The following is a 26,491-nucleotide window of genomic DNA, read 5'->3' on the forward strand; positions in this document are numbered from 1 at the left end:
AAGTGTGTCTCATATGTCAGTATTTCATATCAGCCAGGATCAAAAGAACTGTGCTACTAATTCCACACACCTAATAAATTTGATGATTGAGCTTGTGTTTCTTGAACATATCCCTACTCCTAATGAATAGTAAACCACTTTTCAAATAGAGTTCAATCATTGCATATCCCATCATGAAATCAAATCACTGTTGTTTGACTGCTTTGTATAATGCAGCATTATCAATATGCTGAAAGGGCAATATTTACAGGTTGGAATAATTTTTGAAGTCACTCATATCATTTGTCTTTCTCCCCTGCCAGTCCAAATAAAGTTCCTGATATACAGCAAGGAGAAAATGTATTGAAATATATACAAGACTGCTTTACATGTAAGTTACCTGTTTTGCGAATCGTTTACAATGCAGTATGCAATATGTGAACTGTTCTGAAAAAAATAGTTTGATCATGATTCCACAAATTGTGGATGGGGTTGGTAGTGAACCATTATTTTCGTGTCAGCTATAAAGTTCAATCCCACTGCAGTACAGCTTGCCACAGTTTCTGAACCCATCAGATTCTGTAGTCAGAACCATGGGCCAAATCCACAAATTCTTCACATCTTGTTTGTACCAGAATGTATGCATGTGCTGTGTTTTTAAAGCTGTTTTTAAAGGGCTGTTTTAAAGGACTACTTTAAATTCCTGCCCATGTGCCACAAAAGTGAAAAAGAATTCCACATTTCCAAGAAAGAATAAGATTTATGGTGCCTTAAAGATTGCAGTATGTAAGCAATCTCAGACAACTCACTTGGTTCCTTAAAAAAATAAACAAATCTTACATGCTAAATTAAATACAGGTAGTGAACGTTTTGAGTGGGGTTTGTGTTCCTGATCCCCACATGTGTCGGCAGAGTGCATGTAAGCCCACTACGCCCCTATTACACCCCTTTCTGGCCACTTCCAGCGTTGGCACGATGCACACATCAATTGGATGTGCCTGAAACGGCTGTTGCCTGTATAACCAAAGGCAAAAGAGGATGTGCTTGTAGTGGTGTAGGAAGACATGAATTGGGAGCGTCTCTGAGCTTTCTAGATCAGTTTCTCTCTGATACTTGTTAAGGTTCTACTACTATTGTTCAGATGTCACAGTAAGCTATGGCTTAGAGAAACATGAATAAGTGTGTTCTCCTGGACTCATATGCTTTCTTCCCCCTCTTTCAGCATGGCCAGAAAAATAAATTTGGAAGCTCCTGCTTTTAAATACCCATGATTTATCATGTCACCAACTAATTCATGGTCTGTGAAAAGCTGCTCCCTGCTGCTAAGAGCCCAGTCCTAGCGAGAAGGAGATGTACCCAAACCCATTAAATCGGGGGGCTTGCTGAGCTCTGTGTAGAATTGTCCCACAAGCTTCATGCCATGCAGTCGTATTCCTCTTGAGGAATCTTACTCGTTATATTTTCCACTCCTGGTGGGTTGGCAAACACAATTTTGAATCCCTTAAAATGGCATTTTAGCTTAGGATATTTGAGCCCTTTGTAGCTAAAAGAACCAACGAGCGGGTACTACTAGATTTTTCTACTTAACCATCCCCCCCCCAATCTCTTTAGCTTGTGCAGAGGAAAATACAGTATGCTCCCCAAGCATATCATGTTGCTCATCCCCTTGCTCAGACTTCAGTCAAACTCTGTCTCATGGGAGAAAGGTAAGCTGTTTCTCTTTTTAATATGGTTTTTTGTGATTGTCCATGTATCCATGCATGTTATGTCATTTAACATATCCAGTCACGTTTGGTCAGCTGAAGTTGATTAGATTGAAAAAGTGACACTTCTGTTATGCTGCTGGTTTAAAATTTTCTTTTTCTTTGTTAATCCGTGTTACTCAGACATGGACATGGTGTTATTGGTGGTTTATTTGATAACATTTCCCCCTTCAGCCCATATGAGCTAATCTGAGAGCCCATATGAGCTAATCTGAGGGAAAAGTGATTTGCAGACCATAGCCACTGCTGCCTTGAAAAGAAAATCCTAGCTGCTGTTCACAATTGTTTCACAATTTTTGACCTGGCAATATATTGCGACTTATGATATGCGTGTGTCGCTATGCCTGAAACAAAAAAGATAAGAAATGTGGCAATAGGTGACTCTTTTGGAGTTCCATAACTGAGAAGGTGCTCTTGCTAGTGATCTCTACTACCTCCCTAAGTCAAGAGTGTAACTTACCACGTGCTTTAGACTCATGAAAAATTGGGACAGCTCCATGATTACTGCAGGAGCCATGAGCCCCTTGAGCTGTTCACAACAGTGTAGCTTCAGCATGGATGTTCACACTGTGTGTGTTTTCTCCTGTATTAAGTTTGATATTGTATAAGATAGCCAGCATGATTTAGGCAGCCCAAATCTCAGAAACAACATTTTATTTGTGAAGCTTGTTTTTATTGTGTTTATTAACAGTGTATTTTTCTATTATGTTGCCCTTTTGATTGTCAGGAAAAACAGATAGAGCCAGAACCAAATAAGATTAACTATGTGCAGAATGTATTTAATACCAACATCTCCTTACCATCGCCAGAAGAAAATGACAGGATTTCAGGTGGGCAGCATGATTTTTCAACTGGTAGTCATTTGGGTGAGGATATTAAAACATCTGTCTTTTGTACGTTAATGCTACCAAAACGTACTGAAGTACAAAAAAATTGAAATTAAACATAGATCATTTCCAGATAATTTGAAAAGTGAACGTAGCAGTTCCGATCTCTGCTTTGTTTCCATTCCCCATGTAAGAAGTGAGGGAAGGAGAAGAGAGGTGAGTTTTATTATAAAAAAATGTAGGGGTAGCACATTTCAGTCCAAAATTTCTGGGGGCAAGGAGGTGGGAGGGGAGCTAAAGAACAGAACTAAATGGAAATGGAGCACATAGAAACCACGTGAAATTTTGCTTTTCAAAATGGCATGGGGGCGGCAGGTGGAGGACAGATTGAACAGAATAGCCCACTTGAGTACACATGTGCAGGTCTCAAGTTCCAGTTCACACTAAATACCTTATTCTGTATGTGTGTGGAATTTTGGAAATCCTTCAGCTGTTCATTATACAGCTTACATAGGGACCATGTGTGAACTGAGTTACCCCATAACTACGAAATAGCCTTTGTTTACCTGAAGTCTGAGCATCTATATCAGAAGGTCCATCCTTTCCTGTATAAACCTGGAATCTGTCTGAGGTGATGATTGGGGGGGGGCTGCCACATTTGGAGGTTAGGTGGCTCGCTGCAAGAGACAGGTCTTCACTGCTGCTTCGTTTTCGGTTCTATTGATGTTGGCCTATCTGTTTCTAGTCTGAGATTTGTATAGATATTTTATCTTTGCATTATATTAAAAATGAAATATAACATGCCCTCAAGCCCTGTTGATAGAAAATCTTTATTGAAATATTCCAAACCTAATTGGAAAACAAAACAAAATGCAGTGGTACCTTGGTTCTCGAACGGCTTGGTTGTCAAACAAAATAGCTCCCGAACGCCGCAAACCCAGAAGTAAGTGTTCGAGTTTGGGAACGTTTTTCAACGCAGCTTCCGCTTCAGTTCAGGAAGCTCCTGCAGCCAATTGGAAGCCACGCCTTGGTTTGCGAACAGTTTCAGGAGTTGAACGGACTCCCGGAAGGGATGAAGTTCGAGAACCAAGCTACCACTGTAGCTACTTCTGATTACTTGAGGCATATTTTCCTGAAAAGGAAAAAAATGTAACCTATTCTCAGATGTGGGCAGCTAGGTGCAGCCCCTTTCACCCCAGTGTAACTTCACTTGATCTAAACAGTAACCCCCTAGTTGCTCCCCCATTGCCTATTTGGCTATTCAAAGTTCCCGCCAACTCTGGCATCCTCCTTCCTCTTTCTCATAGTCAGAGACTGTATACCACCCACCACTCAAAAGATGACAGAGCTCACATGTCAACAGCATCACCTTGTCACTTCAGGGCATGCAGAAGCCTCAGTGATGTTTTGAAATAAGATGAACCTTCTGTCCTTCTGAAACACCCCCCCTCAAAAGGCGGTGGGAAGGTGTGAATAATCAGTGGTATACTTTCGGTTAAGTGAGACAGTTTTACTTATCATTGCAGCTTTAGCTTTTAAATATGTTTCAATATACACTATTCTCTTGGAGGAGAGCAGAAGAATACAAATCCATTTTTTTAAAAAATGTAGTCTCAATGAACATCCTTTAAAAATCAATAATGAAAAATGTCTGGGCAGGCAATGTTTGGCTGATAATAGTGTGGAATAAAAATAGTTCTTAGGTCAGAAATAGTAACAGTTATCATTATTCTGTTTATTTGGTTTGTTCCACCATTAAAACAGATGCGGCAACGTTAAAAGGTGCTGAAACACCAAGCAGTGAGCATGTGGATTCCATAGATGAGGATGTCCCAGTGATGTTTGGAATACCTGCTTTCCTGAATGAGGACAAAGAGAAATCTCATACGGAAATGTAAGTTCTGATGAAAGTGAAATATTGTGCAGCAATATTTATGTTCCCACTTAATATCACACTGACGAGTAAACAAATGGCCAACTTCTATAGTATAATTGAAGGCATACATGTTTGGACTGGCTTGGAAGAAGGACTTGGTTTTGTCTGAAATGGTGCACTGGGTTTCAGAGGTTGTTTCAGAGTATTGAGATAAACCTGGAAAACTAAAATATCAGTGTGGCTTAATTCACCCCCCCAAATTTGGTTGCATCTTTATTTTTATTTATTGGATTTTTTTCCTACCTTTCCTCCCAAAGGAGCCCAAGGTGGCATGAAGAGGCACCTGATAAAGATTTACAGAGCAGCACAGATGCTAGAGAATCTGAGGAGCATCATGCAAGGAAAGAAACAGAGGAGCTTTCAGCATGTTTTGCTATCTCTTCCTGTCAAAAGAAAATACCAGAGTCTGTAGCATCATTAGACGCCATGACAAGATCTTCTAAAGAACGGTGAGATAAGTTTTGTACTGGAAGCCTAATATCACTGTATTTTAGTTTTGTGTAAGGTGTTTGAGCATTTGTAATTTGAACCATAGCCACCGAATTATGTTGGCATCCATCTGTCTCGGGAAACAATGGAGTGTGCCTGTGGGGGTGAAGTTAAATCACTGAGTTAACAGGAGTGAAGTGATGTCCCTGGGGCACAAGCCTGGACATTGTGTATGCTGCCCAAAAAACAAGACCCCCCCTCCCCCCGGCCTCATTAATGTGATCCAAAGGAAAGCAGAGCAAGACATTTGGCGCTAGCTTGGCATTTATTTATTTATTTAATTATTTATTTTATCTTTGCTTAGGGGACATGTCCACCACATGTGGAATAAGGTTCCCTCATTTTGTCTGCATCTCCAATGCATATTGCTGATATTTATTTATTTATTTATTTATTTATTTATTTATTTATTTTCGCTGATTTGGATGGGGTCAGGTACCATCTAAAAATCAGATAACATGTGGTGAAATTTAAGTCTTTTCCCTTAATTTTTCATTTTTCATCTTGATTGGATAGCCACAATTGTGTGCCCATTTCACCTTCACCTCCTAGCCCTTAAGGTTCCAGTCCAGTAATAATCTGTGTGGTTTTGATAATAACTTTGTATTATTTAATATTATCTTTTTTTAAAAAATCCACTGTCTTTGTGTCAAGTCCATTTTTTAAAAAAAATATCTTTATTGAGTTTATAAACAAAATAATAATAATAAATCCTCGTGGCTGGCATGTTCCTTCCCTTTTTTGGAGATGTTTGTGCGCTTTGTTCAATTGAATAAACAAAAGTATATTGGATCTCCTGTCTGCAGGCTCTTATTGGCATCAGCAGCGCCTGGGACAATAAAAAGGTCTGATTAAGAAAGAAAGTATACTGCAAAAGTAGAGGCTTTCTGACGTTAGAAGAATGAGTAACAACATATGGTATTAATACAACAGTGGTCTGGCCCCTATATGGTGCAAAGATCTCCTCTAGCTTCCCTTTCTCTAGGGGAGAGGTCTGGCAATGTGTAAGTTCTTTGGGAGAGGGATATGCGATTATGGACCTCAGATTATGCCCCAGAGTTTCATCTCGGAAGCTGTTCAGATCACACTGTGCTACTTAATAGCCAACTAAATACCACCTGAAACAATTTGAAGTAATTCTATCAGGGTTGTATCCAGTACTGTACTCTCGCACTCCCACCTCAAACTCTGTAGAGCAACCAAATTTGTATTTTGTAGAGCTAACCTTTGCAGCTTATTCTCCTTTTAATTCCTGTATCCATTTCCACATAATCATACACACAGAGACCCAAAAGATGACAAGTTGCTTATCTATATAGCTGAACTGAACACCTCATCCCAGTTTTAGCTCTAGGAAGTTAAGAGATGAAACCCTATGCTGGCACATGATCCCACTATGCAGCTGCACAGAGGACCACTCAAAGACCAACACTTTCTGATAAAGAACCTATGTTTTTCTTTCCTTAACTTAAGGAATCTCATAATGTTAAACATTTCCAAATTGCCTGAGGGATTGTATTTTTCTGATCAATAGTAGGAGAAGTCCTTTGGTATTCTTTAGCAGTGGAAGCTGCTGAGTTTTCCTGTTACTATCAGGCCCTCAACGTTGTTTTTAATATTAATTATTTGGATATATATATATATATATATATATATATGCAGAAACTTTTTAAAACTTGAAGCAGATCAGAAGCCAGGGTACCTGATTTGTGGACCTAAACCTTTTGAAGTTTACTTACAATAATACAATATGAAATGGTTGCTGATTTGGAAAATATCTGGGTGTATTCTCAAAACAGAAGCATCTCTGAGAATAACATTTGGGGTATGTGGGGTTGTTTTGCTTTCTTTCTTGCTGTTGGTGATATGTAAGCAATCAAGCACCTACATTTCCTTCCCAGAAATACAGCCAGTATAGAGGCAGAAGACGAGTGCGAGTTTGTTATAGAGGAATCATTTGGATTGAGTTCTACATCCTGGATTTCAACATCCCCAAGGAACAAAAAGCAACAGAAAGTCAACTTAATATCTGCATCGTCTGAAGGGAAAAAAAGAGCTAAGCAGCAGAGTGTCAGAAGACAAAATAAAAGGGCATCAGAGAATCTTGTTACACCAGCGCCAATAAAGCAAAGCAAACCGAAGTTAATTAACGCTGCTGAAAGAACTGTTAACGGAATGCAGAATGTTTCAAGGACTAATGAAAGAATCACTGTGGAAGGCGGCCGCTCGCCACTAACTGTAAATACCATCCAACAAGTAAGAAAGCAAACACTTTCCAAAGGTGAGACATCTGTCGGTATATGCAGTGAGGATTGCCAAGTGTCTGCAAGTGGAAGCCACGCAGGGGACCTTCTGTTTTTACAGGAGCAGGACCACGATTTTTCATTGCAGCCACAGGCCATCGTAAGTACAACCCAGAAGTCATCCCAGTGTAAGCGATCTGTGAAGCAGAGCTGCTCAAAAGTTAAGCCTTTGGTGGTATCGCGTGATGAAGGCTGCCAGGATTCTGCAAGTCCTGTAGAGGTGCACTCAGAACGGATTCACTCTTCAGGCCACGATGTTTTGAAAGCGCCATCGTCTGCGATACGTGCAGGTGAGCAATTACCTTCCAGTAAAAAACCTATGAAACAAATACATTCAAAAAGGAAGCCATCGGTAGAAATTCACGAAGATTTTAGGCAAGAATGCACACCTGTAGCTGTGTCCCTACGGGGTCGTCAAAAGTCTATAGACGCTGAGGATCCTGCTCCTGTTCGGAAGGGGAAATTATCAAAGCGCAAGCAGTCCATTACACATACAGCCCAAAGGTTGTCACGCAGCAAATCAACTAAGAGGCGAAAGCCTAAAAGAACGCTGTCTCAAAAAGATTTGGAAACCCCAATGAGTATTGTTAAAAGACCTAGAAGGAAAAAAAAGGTGCTGGTTTCGAGTGATAGCTCTGAAAGCGAGCATGGAGGAGAAGAACAGTGTGGTGAAGAGGGTGAAGCCACTGGAGGAAGTAAGAGGGTGCCGGTTTCAGAGCAGATATCAGAAAACGAGAGTTCTGAAGGGGGTGGAAGCCCCTGTGAACCAATAAGCGAACCAAGGAAGACTTTGCCACGGGAATTACGACCGACTTCCTTAGCAAGTGCTCAAGAAAGTGGAATTGCCTTCTACCAAGAGGATTATTCTGAACAGTATGTGGCAGAAAAAATATTAAATACTTCTATGGAACGAAAAAACAGCAATACGCATTCCTTGCAGTAAGTGCTTTAATCCATTTATGTTGCATGTTACTTTGACTCCGGGGGTGTATAAATATTAAATCAATACAATGGGCCCTTCACTTAGGCGTAATTTACTAATCAATCGTGACCTTAGGTGCATGGCCCAAAAATGAATAAAAAAAGTAAATTGGGGGGGGGGTGAGGGTGGTGGAACCTGCCACAGAAAGAGCTTTTAAGTCCTTTGCCTCACTTACCTGGGTTCTGGGATGCTTGCAGAGCCTTCATGCCTCCTTCCTAGAGGCCAAGAAAAAAAGTGTTCCCTTTCTTACCTGGCTTTGGGAAGGTGGTGCAAGGGCTCTGGAAGTGAATCTGGTAAGCAAGGTGGAGGGCAAGGCCAGCTTCAGACAAGTGAGGGTGGTCACGTAGGGGTTTTTTTTTTGGAGGGGGGACAGTCCTGGCTTTATTCAATTTTGCCTTTGCTCATAGTAAAGGTAAAGGGACCCCTGACCATTAGGTCCAGTCGTGGCCGACTCTGGGGTTGCGGCGCGCATCTCGCTTTATTGGCCGTGGGAGCCTGCATACAGCTTCCGGGTCATGTGGCCAGCATGACTAAGCCGCTTCTGGTGAACCAGAGCAGCGCACGGAAACTCCATTTACCTTCCCGCCGGAGCGGTACCTATTTATCTACTTGTACTTTGACGTGCTTTCAAACTGCTAGGTTGGCAGGAGCTGGGACTGAGCAATGGGAGCTCACCCCGTCGCGGGGATTTGAACCGCCGACCTTCTGATCGGCAAGTCCTCGGTTCTGTGGTTTAACCCACAGCGCCACCCGCGTCCCTTGCCTTTGCTCATAGAGCCCACTATATGTTCTTGCTGCAGTTGATGGCGTGGAGCACAGGGGTTGTGTTTCTTCCTTTGCTCCTAAACTAGAATTTTATAACCATATCCAAATCATTGTTTCAGTCCTGCAGTTCACCCTTGATGCCTTAGGCCATGTTTAAGGTTATGAAAAGCAATAGAATTGAACCTAGGGAAAAGTTAAATACAAGAAACCCTTGAGTCCACTCTAATAGCTCTTGATAAGTTAACCATTTCTCGTTGCCTGTCGCCTTTTTTCTATGAAACGCTTCTTGTTTCTACATAGTCTCTTTTAGTATGGTACTTTTAATTTGCATGAATAAATTGTTTTGATTTTTTTGCTCTCTAAGGATTTTACCATTGTTCTTTTCTTTTAAGTGGCCCTGTTTCTAAAATTAAAACTTCTTCAAAACATCATATTGCTGTTAACAGGGAGGATTCAACATCAGGTATGGCTTATTGATTAGTCTGGTATGCTCTTTGAGTTCCTTTTGCTGTATATCTGTGTACGTAATTGTAAACAGACACATACATGTATGTATTCTGTGCCAGTAAATGGCGCCTGCGTCCTTCAAGCAATAACTGCTTGTTCCTTGATGAAGCAGTCACAGGCCTAATCCTGAAGAGGCAATTGAACTACCACAGCCCTAACATTGTGTCTCATGCTTGGCTTTGTTTGCTTTGTGCTGGCCTTCATTGTGAGGTAAACGTTAGCCTCTCCTTTGAGCATTCAGCACAAAGTTTTCCAACTTCCAGTGTTTTCTTGCAGTCACTGTGACTTGGGCTAAATGTATGCCAACTCCCAGCTTTTGGGGAGGTTGTGGAAGAACTTTTAACTATGACACCCTCTTTAAAACAATCTATTTTCCAATAATCTGGACCTCTTGGGTTAAACATGTGCCAAATATCAAGGCTATAACACACTGAAAAGTACTCACATCATTTTGGTGCCCCTATGAATGAGTCGGTCATTGAAACCCAGAGCATCACGTAGAGCAAGTGGAGCTGATCAGGTCCTCTTCAAATGTTATACAAAACTGCCAACATGTGGTTAGCACACTGGTTAAAGATGGACCAGAAGATCAGGTAGATCCACAGTTGGTTGGAAAATGAGTCAAACTGCGCTCACCAATGGTTCCTACAGGGCTCTGTTCTGAGCCTGGTACTCTTTAATATTTTCATCAGTAATAAAAGGGTAGAAATTCTACTCCAGTGGATGGCTCAAAGCTGGGAGGTAAAACTGACTGATTTTACTGTGTACTGTTGTGGTTTTGATTATGATTTTATTGTTCTGTGGTTCTTTCAGTTAATTTGTGTTAGCCCTCTGCTGATTGGAGGGAGGGTGGGATATTAAAAATACGAATTAATTTGTATTTTGCTATTTAGATGAATCTGAAGACTTGGAAGAGGAGGAAGGTGTAACTTATTTAAATGCACTGAAGCGCAAAATGAGTAAGATTTCTTTCTTTCTTTTTTAAATGAAGACTGCATCAAATGAACTCTGATCTCTCTGTCTGCAAGATGGCATGTTAAGAAGGCCTATTGCCAGTCTTAGAACTTGGGAGATATATATATATAGAGAGAGAGAGAGAGAGAGAGAGCATGCATGCATGCATTTATTCTGAATTGGTGCCAGTGATGGCTGCTGTGGCAGTTCACTTAGTCAAACAGCATGAGGACACTGTCCTAGTGTCCTATTTCTCACACAGAGGGCTGGGACCCACCAGTGGGCCTTAGACAGCTTTCAGGTTGGCTTCAGTGCCACAGCTTGCCTCACGCCGCCTCACTTTCCTTGGTTGGGCCAATGTCAGTACCAGCAGCTCATTGCATGCTGACTAAAGGTGGTCAGGAGACAGAAATTGGTGAGAGGTGTCACTTCTCTGCAGGCAAAGGGCCAGAGAAAATGTTTCCACCTGCCACCTACTTCTAGATGGCTCTGCTCTTTTAAAGTTAGGCCCACATCATCACCGTTAAGGAATACATGAGAGGACAGTGCAAATACTGATTGAACTCTGTAAAAATTGGTTAATACAATATGGGGTGGGAAGAACTCTCCCCACAGTTGTGTAGTGGCTGTAGTTTTGGACCTTTGAGTGTGCAGATATCGTTTAAACTGCTGGTTCATAAAGTTTGCTAGCTGACCTTTACTCTCACAGCCTCTCTAACCTATTGCAAAGTTTAAAGTGGGACTGGAGGCAGATATACTGATCCAAATTCCATGGGTGGGGGGGAGGGAGGAAGAAAAACAAATAATAATTTTCTAACACTGCATTAAACTGCATCTATTATTTTAAGCTGCAGGATTATAAAGTGTGTGGCAGGTCCAAACATTATTTTTATCCTTGTATGTGTGTTCTTGTTCCGCTTCTGGGTTTTTACCCAACCTAAATCTGCTTCTCATTACCTGTCTTGTTCATTAGTATTGCCTTCCAACACGCCCAATATTCGCCGGACCAAAAGAATGCGTCTTAAACCATTGGAGTACTGGCGAGGAGAACGTGTGAAATACAAGATGAGACCTTCAGGTGTGAGGTTCTATACAAAGCTCATATATGTTATCTGGTTGTAGCAAATGCAGTGTAGCCCTATGTTGTTGTGGGAATGCTTTAAAAGTAAAAGTCAACTCGGTGTAAAAAATAAATATTTACTTTGCCATGCATGGCATTGTAATTTCCTCTTTTTGTCTCATTTCTATAGCTCTATATGTTAGTGGTTTCCCTTGTGTCAGGAAGGGTGGTGGAGAATGTTTTAGCTCTGCCCCCTCTGTTACCTCACCATGCCCATTCTTGTTGCCATGCACATATTGGAAGGCAGACTTATCTGCAGCAGGGAGCCTGCAGGGCTCATGTAGTTTCTCTGTGTTATTTAGGACCCTGGTGATAGAGGCTTTTTAAATGGTGTGGTAGCCTGCAGGTGGCACTGTGATCTAAACCACTGAGCCTTTTGGACTTGCCGATCAGAAGGTCGGCAGTTCGAATCCACACAACGGGATTCCAGCTCCTGCCAACCTAGCAATTTGAAAGCATACCAGTGCAAGTAGATAAATAGGTACCGCTGTGGTGGGAAGGTAAATGCTGTGTCTGTGTGCTGTAGCACTCGTCATGGTTTCCTGTTGCACCAGAAGCGGTTTAGTCATGCTTGCCACATGACCCCCTCAGCCTGAAAGCGAGATGAGCGCCGCACCCCATAGTCAAATTTGACCGAAAATAACTGCCCAGAGGTCCTTTACCTTTTAGCTGCAGGACCACATCAGGCTCCCTGCTGCAGACACTTGCCCTCCAACATTTGGAAGGTGGCAAGAGCACCACTTATTTTATTTCCCCTTTATTGAGTGTCCCTCTCATGTTGCTTGCATTTGAAAACCACGTGGACTTTGAGTGCTTTATAGCATTCTTCAACATGTATACCAGTGCTCTTTAAATATGTTGAACTCTGGCCACTTTTACACTTGCTCTATTGCCCTGACCTTCCCAATATATTGGGAGATATCTCTTGAGCAGGCATATACACAAAATGCCGCTACAGCTTTCATTTCTGCACAAGAATAAAGTCTCAAGCTGTTTCTTCTCAGCTTGGTAAAGAGAGAGTTAACAGCAGGCATGCAACTCTCACTCTTTAGATAAGCCAGAATTTATGAACATATTTTTAACCCACAAGCATAATTTCAAGATCTCATTTTATTCCAAAGACATCAGAAAGTATACAGCTTAATTAGGAATTTAGGTTTTGGTAACATGTCTGCGTAGTTCCTACAAAGAGTAATAGTTTATATTTGATCTTATTTCCATTATCGCTTGTCAATATTATTTTTACTTTGATGATAGTGTGTTTAATCAAAATTATTGTGAATGTAATCAAAAATGAATGCAGTAGCTAAAAAAGCTAACATAAAAGAGAGGCGGTAATGATTAAAAAATCTGTACGCCTCCTGCTTGAAGAAGAAAATTCTTATTTGTAGAAGGGTGCTAGAATGGGAAACTAACACATTAAAGTAAAATAGAGTCTGACCACAGGAGTGTCAAATGTGGAATTCTCAGACAGGGCTCAGTTTGCTGCAAGTAGGAGTCATTTTAAATCCAGAAAACCACCCCATAAACTTCTCTTGCCCAATATCAGTTTGAGAGGTATGATCAAGGAATTGTGAAATAGAATCCTGGCAAGAGGCACTTAGTAGTGAACTGTGTTTCTTGTAAGACATCCTAATGGGAGACCGTTTTCCTCACTGGACTTGATAAGAACTAATCTGCTAGTGGTTCACCAGTTATTCCATCATCCCTTGATTCACACAAAAATAATCTAAGCTGGTTATGAGAAATGATTCCTAAAATTAATTGTTATTTCAGGTGGCTTTGTAGTCGATGGGGTAATATCACCTGAACAGAGAGAACCCAGGAAACGAAAACCTAAACGGACAATACCTCTTCTGGAGTTTGGTATGATAATCCTTTATATATGTATATAGGGGGCACTGGAAAAACATTCCCAAGTATACTTCATTAGATAGCAAAGGTTCAAATGCTACTTTTAGTATTAACATTTAGTATACTATGTGCTCAGATGAACGGATGTTGGTCCTGACCTTGCAACACTTTCCTTTTTCTAAAGAAAACTTCCAAAGGATAAATATTGCACATCATATGCTAACTGGTGTGCTTAATTAGAATATGGATGTAATTTTTACTTTGGCAGATAAAGATAGCTATGAAACCTTCTCTACTAATAGTAAAGATTAATCAAAGGAGTCACTCTGTAGGCCCTGAGCTTTTTTGAGATGACCAGAGCAAAGGCCTTAACAATATTATGAACTTACGTGAGTCAACCTGCGGTAAATTCACAGCCCTTCACTGTCTAAGATCCGCTTTCAGTGGCCCACAAATAAGTTTGCCAGTGCCAAGCATATTTCTTAATCATAGGATCTGCCTCAGTCCAAAATACGAGGTTGGTGGGGGCATATCTCTTAACTTTTTGCTGGGCTTTGGCAGAAGTAAACAGCCTCACTGCTTTCAATTACCGTATTTTTCGCTCCATAAGATACACCTGACCCTAAGACGCACCTAGTTTTTAGAGGAGGAAAGGGGAAAAGCCCCTTTTTTGAGGATCAGCTCATAGTTGTGCAGCTTCTTTTGCAAAGGGGAAAAGCCCCGGTTTTTTGAGGATCAGCTCAAAGTTGTTGAACTTACTTTGCAAAGGGAAAAAATCCCGTTTTTATGGGGTTCAACTCACAGTTCTGCAGCTTCTTTAGGAAAGGAAAGGGAGCCGTTTCTACAGTTTCTAGACAGATAATCTAATCAGCTAGTCACATGCAGAACATTCAACAATGGAGGCCTGGGCAAGGGGGCGGGGCCAGAAAGGGAGCCAGCAATCAACCACACATTCGCTCCATAAGACGCACAGACATTTCCCCTTTTTAGGAGGAAAAAGGTGCATCTTATGGAGCGAAAAATACGGTAGCTCCTAAGCTCTGCACAAGTACAGGTATGAACTCCTGATCAGAAAAGGATCAGTGACTTAGACAAACTGTAGTTAGAGGAGGATTTCATGAGACTCGCAAAGAACACTTACAACCTGTGTGGACTTAATCCTGAAGCCTATTTATTCCAAAAGCTCACATCTAGAAGTGTAGTCAGGTTGACTGAATCTTCCAGCCCTGCCTCTTGTTATTTAACAGGGTAACTGCTATATGACCTGGGATCCAATTCTGTTTGTACTTCTGTTTTGCAGACGTACCCGACGACTCAAGTGGTTCCTTAAAAAGTCTTTCTCAGCCAGCTGTTGTCTTTGATAAAGAAACCAATAAAGAGGTTCTTCTAGGTGAGTAATGTGACACAGGTTTAAAGGTACGAATAGCAAGTATATTGAAAACTTGCTCTGTGGCAGTTTCAAGAACCATGATGATCCTGCATATACTCTCCCCCCCCCATGCAGAGCTGCTTGTATCATTCCTTTGCTTTTCATATTTCACTTTTTGAATACAGTATACTTACCTTAAATATTACAACTCTCTGATTTTGCCATTGACTGCAATGCAAACTTTCAGTGCGCCGCAGAATTTTGCATGATTACCTTTTGATGAAGTAAGCAGGTTTTTGCATACGACTAAGATAGCACATGTTATATTGCAGTGTACATTATCTGACCTTGTCATCTCCTATGAATATTAAGTCATGTATTTATTTTCTGGTTTTGTAACAGACTGTGTGAGCAGGAGTAATTCACATTTGCTTTTCATCAATGATGAGACGGTGTCCATATACAAACAACTGAATACCCCTTTCTTTTCTGCCGGCAAACTGATACTAAAGCCATTAAAAGAAAAGGGATTTCAGTATTCCCACACAGATACACTGGTGAGTATACCAGAAATTGTATATGTTTTCGCATCATGGAATTGTTATGTTCTCATGTTTTTCCTATGTATGCTATCATATTGGTATTTTACCAGTTTTGTTAATATTCCCACTTGTGAGATGGAGCAACTGTTTTTTCTCAGTTGTAAATCTACATCAGGCATGTCCAAAGTCTCTTTCGGGGGCCTAATTTGGCCCGCTGGTCAGTTCAGTCCGGCCCCTGTGGCAGTTTATTTCCTGGAGCAAAATAAAAACACCCTCAACAACTTCAGTCCTAAAAAAAGGTTAACAACTTTGGTCGGCCCTCATGGCCCTTCACTTCATCAAATCTGGCCCTCTTTGGACATCACTGATCTACATGACTTGTGCATTTCTGTGGTAAAGTATCTCAAGGCTCTGCAGGGCAAAGTGTGTGCTGGGACACTTGTATGTATTATGAAATCTTAAATGATTAAACAATCCTATAAGCCCAAAACACCTGCTTACTGAGGAGGCTGCCCATTATATTTTTGCTGATCCTACTGCAGACACAACAGAATTACATACCTTGGAGGAGGCTGCTTGCCGCATCTCTGCATGAGTCATTGCTTTGGGCTTCCAGTCAGGAGGCACGTTTGATCTAAACAGCGAGTTTCATGGAAAAAAGAATTGGGCTTTTAATGAAATCGGGAAATAATGTGCCTCAGAAGTTTGAGATACCCTGACAAAGCGTATCGATTTCCTGTGTTGATCCACCATCCATTCAGCTGAATGCAGAACGGTGGAATCTTTTTCTTTTAATTTTTATCTAGTCCGAGTGCCCATCACTTTTAAACAGAAAACAGATTGTCACTGGAATTTACAGGCTAGTCACAGTCAACGTTTTACAGTTGAAATCTGAAATGCATTTGCAAAAATTCTATGGCTGACATCTAGTGACGTCTGACTGCTTGTGCAGCAGAAATCCCCCTGTGCAATGGGATTTCTGGTTTCTCTTTTTTTGCCCTTCCTGCCCCGCATCTGCCCCCCAAATCTCCAGCGGGTCCCTCAATCCTCTGAAACAGGTATTTGGTTGTGCAGGGCTCTGGGGGCGGGAAGCAGAAAAATTAAAAGTCCCATTTTTGAGTGGGTTCTTGCTCATGCTACATTGAATCTTGCACTATGCCTTACATATGATAAAAGATGGAAAATATATTTTTTAATTTGTGAAAACTAGAACTCTGCATTTTAGTTTGTTGTTGTTGTATCACATGTAACAGTTACACAATTACAGAGGAAAACAACAACTGCAAACGATCAGAGTCACTTCAGAGTACACCAACAGAACTTTGTCAGTGTATATGTGCCAAAACCATCACAATCTTAAGAAACACAAAAATAATACATTTTAGTTCTAAGATTGCTAGTTCAAGATGTTCTGTTAAGAAGTGCATAAGAACACTGCCAAGTCAGACCCCCCCTTTTTTAATGCAACAAGGAAAATTATTGGAGCAGTCTCCGGATGGGGTTGTGGCAGAGATAACTCTGCCCCCTCACCTCTTTCATTAACAAGGCAAAAATGACTGTACATGTTAATGAATCCATCACACTCTTTGCAATGCATGGTGTATTTACTCTTCGCTTTCCCATCGCCATAAGCTTCTGCTGCTGAGTTAATAATTCATTACTTTATGGATTTCCCCTTTGAAGCAAGGGCAGCTTGCTTTTTTCGTTAAAAGAAAACGTATTTTCTCTCATAATGCAATGCCAGCAGGTAAAGCTGTACAGAGATTGGATTACCTCCCCAGTGTATTGATTCTGTGCCGAGTAGTGGCGGTGGAAAGGTCTGTCGTAGGAAATTGCTCAGAATATTGGTTCCCTTCAACCACCCATCCACCCCTTCAGGAGAGCCCAGGCATTCACAGCACCAAAAGTATCAAAAACCATTGTTTGGGTGGATAAACTGTTGTGCTTTTAAAAGCTGCATCTTCTTGCTTTTAACAGCCTGATGATACTTTATTTTACAAGTTTTAAGATGAAAAGTGAAGTAACGTTTTATGGCTTTCATTTCTGAAGGTTTTTCACATTTCTTGCGGAAAGCTCCTTTTGATGCTGTATGACCAGTATTACCGTCTGACTGCCGGAGACTATTTTTTTATCCCGCCGGGTAAGTGCACCATCATCTGCCAAATGATGAGCGTTTTCGAGAGGGGGAAGGGCTAAGGTGAAGATGAATGCAGAAGGGGGAGAATAAGTGTCTATGGAAGGAGATGATCCTGTTTTCTTGAGCAAAGTTGGGGCCTACGTTGTGTCTGACTCTCTGGCACCCGGGACGGGATGCCGAGGGGCGGGGCGAACCGCCCGGTGGTGCATGTGCAACGTCTATACGGAGTGCGCATGTGCAGCATCCTGTACAGAGTGCGCATGCACAGCAGCCTGTATGGTCGCCATGTGAGTGGCCGCCCATATGGATGTCATGCAAGCGGCGCCCATACTGACTGCGTGTGCCCTCGGCCGCTCTATAGCTGGGGGGAGGCAGGGGCCATCTTGTCTCTCTCTCTCTCACACACACACCAGAGTGGCACCCGGGGCAGCCCTCCCCCCATTTCGTACGCCCCTGGTCTGACTGTATGACTAAGGGGCACTTCACGTGCTCCTTTGAAGAAGCAAGAGAGGAATCGAGAGTAGTTCGGCATTTCTTCCTGCTATTCCTTCTGGGTCTTCTGCAAAGCATAGAGCAACATTGGGTGTCCCTGCACTGGAAGAATGCACCTTTCCTTTACCTCTTTGCACAACACCTGGAAGGAGACCAGAGGAAGAATCAGCCGTGTTTCGTCTCCTGCTACTTTTGAGAAGCCTCCCCATCATTCCCATTCTGCTGCCTCTCTGCCTTTTGGAGGAGAAGTAAGGCAGTCAGCTGTGAAGCATCTAACCAGATGAGAAGACCTTGCCCCTCATATCCCAAGCTGTTGTTTAAACTGATGTAGCCCTTTTGGGAGGCTGTGAGAGCAGCAGGTGTGGGGTTAGCTATTTTTACAGTTAATGCTGACACTTTTGCAATTGATTATTTGAATTCAGTATAAAATGTTCTGCACTTGGATACAATGGAGGAAGTGGTACTTAGGAAACATAGTTTTGTATTTTTATGTTGGGAACCACCTTGTGATCTTTGGATGAAGGGTAGTATAGGTAAAGGGACCCCAGACCATTAGGTCCAGTCGTGGCCGACTCTGTGATTGCGGCACTTATCTCGCTTTATTGGCCAAGGGAGCCGGCGTACAGCTTCTGGGTCATGTGGCCAGCATGACTAAGCCGCTTCTGGCGAACCACAGCAGTGCACGGAAGCACCGTTTACCTTCCCACCGGAGCAGTACCTATTTATCTACTTGCACTTTGACGTGCTTTCGAACTGCTAGGTTGGCAGGAGCCAGGACCGAGCAACGAGAGCTCACCCCGTCGTGGGGATTCGAACTGCCGACCTTCTGATCGGCAAGCCCTAGGCTCTGTGGTTTAACCCACAGTGCCACCCGCATCCCTGAAGGGCAGTATACAGATTTAATAAATAATAGTAATAATAAATTGAGTAAAAACACTTGTATCCAAAGAACTGTGTGTGGAGCTCTAGTCACATAATAGGACCCTCCCACACACAACTCACTCCATTCCCACTGTAGCCCCTAATGTGCCAAACAGAATGAAATGTAATTTGGTAAGGCACAGGGAAGTGTTTGGCAAAAATGGGGGTGCAGGTGGGGGGGATCAAGAGCCTTTGTATTTGTACTAGATCTTTTTTAATTTGACCCAAAGACTTCTCCAGTGTTCTTTAAGCTTTGGACAGCACACTGTTAAAGTGGTGATATTTAGGAAGCAGGTCCCTTACAATGCATGCCCCACCGATATCCAACTATAAGTGAAATGAAAACCATCTGATTTTTGCATTTATAAAATGGTAGACTTGTCCTATAATGGAATCACTCTGTTTAATTGTAGGGAACGTGTACAACCTACGTAATCTCTTGAATAAAGAATGTGTTGTCCTCTTCACTCAAATGAAAGGAAGCAGGTAAGAAAAATGTAGAGTTTCCTTGGGTTCTTTAATCTTTTCACACCCACTCTGAGTCTCCACTGAGGATAAAATGAGGCATGCCCTCGCTTACTATTTTGCTTCTTTAAAGAAAACCCTGGCACTGGGAGACTTACGAAAAGTTAAACAGATTAAAGGTTTTATTTTAAGAACAAAATTGGTGAAACAAAAGAAGTGTCAGGAGATAGAATTATTTCAAGAAACAGTAAACACACTTACGCGAATATATGGCATTCAGTGGATGTTGCAGGCTTCTAAACTAGAGGGTAAACACGCAGCTTATATTTCCTTCAGTTCTTTAAAGTAAACATTGAGGTATTAAAGCTTAAGCCAGAGCTTTCAAAACTGTCGCGACACATTACTGTGTTGGCTGCAGTGTGTAGGTGTGTCACATGAACGCTCCCTGTGCTCCTCCCGGGGCTGGAAAGGAGTTAGTTTAACCTCCAATTTGCTAGTAAAACTGAATTACCGTGTCGCGAAATGATGCATGTCCAAAAAGTTTGTCACCAACTTGAAAAGTTTGGAAAGCTCTGACTTAAGTCTTAATACTTGGGTTCTGAGGTAAGGCTGTTCTTTTTGTCAGTTTCCCAACCTTCTATAAATCTCACTGCCGAGACCAGGGGATCACCACACCCCTCTTAAATTATTTTGGGTTTATATCTGAAGTTCTGTTCCCTGTTTACCGAACTGAGACCCAAGTAGAGTCTTCCCTCACAGCTCCACTTCTCCTGTCACAAATTCAGCTACCTGTTTCTCACTTGTCTGCATACTCTCAAAGTAATAATAATAATAATAATACATAATTTTATTTATACCCTGCCCTCCCTGACCAGAGCCGGGCTCAGGGTGGCTAACACCAATAAAATAAAATCACAATAAAAACATAATGGGGGGGGGGGGGAGAGGGAGGGAAAAAAACAAAACAATTTAAAATACAGGTTAAAATGCAATTTAAAATGCAGCCTCATTTTAAAATAGCTGATAAATCAAGACCATAAGGGGAGGGAAACATAAGGGTCAGACTGAGTCCAAACCAAAGGCCAGGCGGAACAGCTCTGTCTTGCAGGCCCTGCGGAAAGATGTCAAAAGACACTAATCTCTTTCTCTAGCTGTAGACCTTTCCCCTGGGGTGAATGTTACACACACAGCTCAGGGGCTAAACTTTTGTCCAGCTGAATGCCAGGAGCCTGGTTCTCAACTGCTTTTCTTTCTCTCTCACTGAGTGCTGTCTTTCACCCCCTTCTGGCTAGCTGTCCCCGCAGCTAGTGAGGTTGCAGCTCAACACTCTGCCAGCTATACTGCTCTGGCAGAAATCCACTGTGCTGCACCACCAGACTCTGGTCTGCCCGAGCTTTCCGTCACAGACACATATGTCACCTTGAGGTCCTTGGAGGAAATTTGAGAAATAAATCAGTATTGCTAGAAACTCTTCAAAGATGCACCAGCAGGTGGAGCCAATAAGCCGAAAAACTTAAAGCTCCTTCCATTTAGTGGCAGGATCAGATTAACAAAAGCTGCTTGTAGGGCCTTTAGACGCATCCTGCTTGCGTGAATATTAATTGGGGCTGGGTTAATGAGTGGAATGACTGGATGGTGGTAAACTATTCATTTATTTTATTTTTCTGTGCTCTTTCCATGCTTTGACAGGTGCAAAGAGTGGCTTACAGTTAAGCCTTCTAGATAAGCAATCCTGATAAAGCAGGATTGCAATTTACACAGGTTTTACTTGCTCAATCGTAGCATTATGAGGATAGCCCCCTAATAAACAAACAAACAGACAGACAGAAAGGAAGTCCTTGCCTACCCTTGGGGAAGCCCCCAAAACTCTTGTGCAACATAGATGTGATCATGCTCCCCGCTGTGGAAGTGCCATGGTCTGATCACTACGCTCTGAAAGCCAAGATTGACTTCCCGCTCCTCCCTGGCTCGGGTGGCGAACCTATTTGGGCTCGTCCGCGAAAACTGATGGATCCTGATAGATTCCGACAAGCCTTGCGGAACCCTGCTCCTCCTGGCGACTTGTTAGATGACCTTGTTGAGGACTGGAATAACCGGCTCTTGGCAGCCATTGATGAGATCGCGCCTAAGCGCCCTCTGCGACCCCGTCGAAACCGGGCACCTTGGTTTACTGAGGAGCTCTGGAAAATGAAGCGGGACTCTCAGACGGCTAGAGCGAGTATGGCGACGGACTCGTGACGGAGCCTCAAGAACATCTTATAGGACGCTTATGAAAGCCTATGAGATGGCTATGAAAGCTGCTAAGAAATCTTACTTTGCAGCTTCCATTGCATCCGCTAGCTCTCGCCCGGCACAACTTTTTAGAATAATTAGGTCAATAACGTCCTTAGGAGGACAACCAAATTTAAGCACAAATTCGACCCACAGCTGTGAGGCATTCGCGAGCTTTTTTGCAGAGAAAGTCCTGTTGCTCCGCCGTGACCTCCCTGCCAATTTAGATACAGTGACTGAACTGGAGGCCCCTCGACTGACTTCAGGTCCAGTGTTGGACCATTTCGATCGGATACTCCCTACTGATGTGGATAGATTCCTCCAAGTTGGTAGGCCCACCACCTGCCTCCTTGATCCGTGCCCGTCTTGGCTGATTAGGTAGTGTCCAGATGTTGCGCGGACCCCCCTGGTTGAAATTATCAATTTGTCCCTTGACACGGGGACATTCCCAGGGGAACTGAAGGAAGCAGTGGTGTGTCCACTCTTAAAGAAAACTTCATCAGATCCCTTAGACCTATCCAATTACCGCCCAGTTTCAAATCTTCCATACCTGGGTAAGGTAATTGAGAGAGCGGTTGCTGAACAGCTTGGTAGGTTTCTGGAGGAAACATCGGCATTAGATCCATTTCAGTCCGGTTTCCGTCCTGGTTTTGGGACGGAGACGGCTCTGGTTGCCCTAACAGATGATCTCCGTAGACAACTGGATCGAGGCGGGTCAGGACTGCTGATCCTTTTAGATTTGTCAGCAGCCTTTGACATGGTCGATCATGATCTTCTGGACCACCGCCTCGCAGATGTGGGGATACAGGGCATAGCCCGTAACTGGTTGTGCTCTTTTATCTCTGGTCGGAGACAGAGGGTGACACTAGGGAGGGAAATGTCGTCGCTCCACTCCTTGGTGTGTGGAGTGCCGCAGGGCGCAATTCTCTCCCCGATGCTTTTTAACATCTTTATGCGCCCCCTTGCCCAGATTATCCGGAGCTTTGGGCTGGGCTGTCACCAATATGCTGATGACACTCAGCTCTATCTGCTGATGGATGGCCACACTGACTCGGCCCCGGACACACTGACCAGATGCTTGGAAGCTGTGGCTGCATGGTTTCGTGGGAGCCAATTGAAACTAAATCCTTCGAAGACAGAGGTCCTATGGCTGGGTCGGGATGGCATGGGGATGAGGGACCAACTCCCTTCTCTTGCGGGGGCCCAATTAGTGCCATTGCCTTCCGTTAAGAGTTTGGGTGTAATCCTTGACGCCTCCCTTTCCATGGAGGCGCAAGTTACAGCAACAGCCAAGGCGACATTTTTCCACCTTCGCCGCATCAAGCAGTTGGTCCCTTACCTTTCCCGCCCCGACCTGGCGACAGTGATCCATGCAACGGTCATCTCCAGGCTTGACTACTGTAATTCGCTGTACGCGGGGCTGCCCTTGAAGCTGTCCCAGAAACTCCAGCGGGTACAGAATGCTGCAGCGAGGCTCCTCACGGGGTCTCTGCCATGGGAGCATATTCACCCAGTGCTTTTCAAGCTGCACTGGCTACTGGTGGAGTACAGGGTCAGATTTAAGGTGCTGCTTTTGGCCTTTAAAGCCCTTCACGGCCTAGGACCCTCGTACCTACGGGACCGCCTCTCCTGGTATGCCCCACGGAGAGCCTCAAGGTCCATAAATAACAACACCCTTGTGGTCCCAGGCCCTAAGGAAGTTAGATTGGCTTCAACCAGAGCCAGGGCCTTTTCAACTCTGGCTCCGGTCTGGTGGAATGCTCTGCCTCATGAGACCAGGGCCCTGCAGGATCTGATTTCTTTCCGCAGGGCCTGTAAGACAGAGTTGTTCCGCCTGGCCTTTGGCTTGGAGCCAATTTGATTCCCTCCCTCCCTCCCTCTCTTTCTTTTTTCTTTTCCTTCTCCTCCTGCAATGAGGCTACATTTTAATATTTTAATGTTCCATTATTTTAATGTTGTTTTTTATTTTTGTTTTTAAGTTGTAATCATTCATCTTGTTTTTATTATTGCTTGTAAGCCGCTCTGAGCCCGGCCTTGGCTGGGGAGGGCAGGGTATAAATAAAAAATTATTATTATTATTATAACTGTCCCAGAGCTTGCCAAGCAAGGCAAAGGACTTTAAAGCTCTTTCTGTGAAGGATTTTCCCACTGGGGAAAGTGCTTTAAAGCACTCTGGCTTGCTTACTGGGCTCTGGGAGGGTTGCAAGAGATCTCGGACAGCCCCGATCTTGCAAGGGCTCAAGACGGGGGTGGCTCCAGGGGCTGTTCTGACTTTGCATGATTTTCCCTTGATGTGCCATTACTGGGAATTTAGCCCTCGCAAAAGTTGGAACCGCACTGAATCCTGTTCATCAGTTGGCACCAAGCAGACTGGAATAGCTGAGGTTCACTGAACTACAGTGGTGCCTCGCAAGACGAAATTAATTCGTTCCACGAATTTTTTCGTCTAGCGAATTTTTCGTCTTGCGAAGCACGAAATCCCATAGGAATGCATTGAAAATCAATTAATGCGTTCCTATGGTCAAAAAAAGTCCAAACAAAGCCAAATTTGGTACAACAAGAGTTTATTAAGTGCTCTTTAAAGTCACACATACTGTAAAGAGCATTTCAAAATTCAAACCCAGAAATTTTTTTAAAAAACAGCAGAGTGGCGCAATGGTCACAGAAAATCATAAAAATGCAGAAAAAAACACACAAGCTTCCAGATTCTTGCAAACCCCTCCCCAACTGTTCCCCCAGCCACCCAGCAGACAGAAATTCAAATCCAGAATTTTTTTTAAAAAACAGCAGAGTGCCCCAATGGTCACAAAAAATCATAAAAATGCAGAAAAAAACCACACAAGCTTCCAGATTCTTGCAGACCCCTCCCCAACACCAAGTCCTTGAATTCCAAACACCCCAACCCAAAATCCAACCCCCCCAAAAAAGTTTTAAAAGCTTAACTTACCAAATGGCTGCAAAAGAAGTTTTGGGAAAGCTTCAAAAATCACCAAAGTCTTAAAAAACCTCGAAAAAGGCTACTATGTACACTGCGTTCTATGAGTTGCTCCTCGAAGTCAAGTCGCAACTGTATTAACGGTGTTAAGAAAAAGGAAACAAACTTGCAAGACGTTTTCGTCTTGCGAAGCAAGCCCATAGGGAAATTCGTCTTGCGAAGCAGCTCAAAAAACGGAAAACCCTTTTGTCTAGCGAGTTTTCCGTCTTGCGAGGCATTCGTCTTGCGGGGCACCACTGTAAAAAGGAAGAGGGAAACACTTGCTGCTGTTTTTTTTGCTGAGAGTTATATTTCAATACAACATGCATGAAAACCGTGGGGAAGACCATTAGAAATTTGCCAGAAGTCTTTTTTTATTTAAGTGTTTATTTAAGTATTAATTAGGAAGATTAAGTTTTTTTTCTGCACGTAAATCTGCTTTTTCTTCTTTCTTTTTTCTGTATTTTCTTTTCTTTTTCCTTAATTCTTTTTTCTTTAATTTTCTTTTTGTAGTATGAGATTGTAGATTCTTTGTATATGTGTGTTAATTTAAATAAAGATTATTTTAAAAAGAAAAAAAAAACCATGGGGAAGAGAGTTTTGGCAAATCAGCATGGGCAAATAAGAGAGAGTTTAGAGTTTTTTTAAAAGAACAACAACAACAATTCCTTCTGTTAATTAAGTTTTCCTTTAGCAATGAGCAGAGAGGAGGGCAAGGGCCAGCGAAGCTGATAATACAGCTTTTTTTCCAGATGTTTTGTGACCTATATGGTCTTACTGGAAAGCAGCTTGTAAATTGCAATTAAAATAATAATAATTAATAATAATAAACTACATGTGAACGCACTGAGAAAATGAAAGAGAATGTCTCCATTTTTTTAGTTACAGATAGGTAGCCGTGTTGGTCTGCCATAGTCAAAACAATTTTTTTTTTTTCCTTCCAGTAGCACCTTAAAGACCAACTAAGTTAGTTCTTGGTATGAGCTTTCGTGTGCATGCATGGGTATCTGAAGAAGTGTGCATGCACACGAAAGCTCATACCAAGAACTAACTTAGTTGGTCTTTAAGGTGCTACTGGAAGGAAAAAAAATTTTTCCATTTTTTTAATACAAGAAAGTGAAACATTAGTGAATTACTAGTTTGTGCATCTTCCCCTGGTTTAAATTTAAGAGGATTTCTTACCGCCTGTTGCATGTCAACAAAACATTTCCACCAAAATAGTAATCATTGCGTGGCTATATTGACTACAGATGTTCTTTTAGTTAGTAACTTGACATAATGTTATAAATCGCCCCGTAGCCAAGTGATTTTGGGGGGTTGTGGCATAGTTGGAAAATAAAGCTTTGTGGAAGATTTGTAATTTTGTTTCATTTCAGGTCCGAAAATTCATGAAGCCTCCCCTTGTATCAACATTTCTTGGAGCAACTTAAAGATCGTCTCATGTGGGGAAGGTGCAACCGCCCTAGCTTGCAGCATTCCAGGCTTGCAGGACAACAAAATTAAAGATATTTTGGTAGTTTGAGTTGTATGTTTTTCTAATTATTTATATTGCACAAGTTCCCTTCTGATCTTGTCATTTCTTTGGCTGAACTGATAGCTTGACAGGCTCCTTCGGTGGCTTAACTAAACGTTGCTGCAACTTAAGATGCCATCCTGCACTGAGCAAGTGGCACAGAGCCATCTTGTTATTTGGTGTGCTAAATAGCCTTTGCTGCTGCCTTGCTGGTGTGATGCTGCGGGCAGTACCAGGCACGAAGGCAGAGCTACTCTAAAGACTGCAAAACATCCGTAAAAGGGGCCATTTGTGCCCAGAGTGGGGGTGGGAAGGACTGGCAATGGGT

The 26,491-nt window shown here is 42.5% G+C and overlaps 1 protein-coding gene across 2 annotated transcripts in view; it reads left to right on the forward strand.

Annotated features, from left to right (window-relative positions):
• Positions 1–26,172, forward strand: part of CENPC (centromere protein C) — a gene marked incomplete at its 3' end in the record, with an annotated part of 28,419 nt that extends 2,247 nt beyond the window's left edge. The window contains exons 3-17 of one of the 2 annotated variants that reach the window (XM_083582671.1): positions 303–370; positions 1,591–1,685; positions 2,470–2,572; positions 4,334–4,463; positions 4,763–4,954; positions 6,896–8,236; positions 9,437–9,507; positions 10,445–10,510; positions 11,479–11,583; positions 13,402–13,491; positions 14,780–14,869; positions 15,251–15,405; positions 17,440–17,530; positions 19,354–19,426; positions 26,027–26,172. In XM_083582671.1, the coding sequence (XP_083438797.1) occupies positions 303–370; positions 1,591–1,685; positions 2,470–2,572; positions 4,334–4,463; positions 4,763–4,954; positions 6,896–8,236; positions 9,437–9,507; positions 10,445–10,510; positions 11,479–11,583; positions 13,402–13,491; positions 14,780–14,869; positions 15,251–15,405; positions 17,440–17,530; positions 19,354–19,426; positions 26,027–26,042 (2,686 nt within the window). Of the gene's footprint in view, positions 1–302; positions 371–1,590; positions 1,686–2,469; positions 2,573–4,333; positions 4,464–4,762; positions 4,955–6,895; positions 8,237–9,436; positions 9,508–10,444; positions 10,511–11,478; positions 11,584–13,401; positions 13,492–14,779; positions 14,870–15,250; positions 15,406–17,439; positions 17,531–19,353; positions 19,431–26,026 lie in introns of those variants that run through there. The other variant, XM_083582672.1, reaches the window with a different exon arrangement.
• Between the last annotated feature and the right edge of the window lie 319 nt (positions 26,173–26,491).

Source organism: Podarcis filfolensis (genome assembly GCF_964270895.1).
Source record: "Podarcis filfolensis genome assembly, chromosome: 13".
Lineage (NCBI taxonomy): Eukaryota > Metazoa > Chordata > Lepidosauria > Squamata > Lacertidae > Podarcis > Podarcis filfolensis.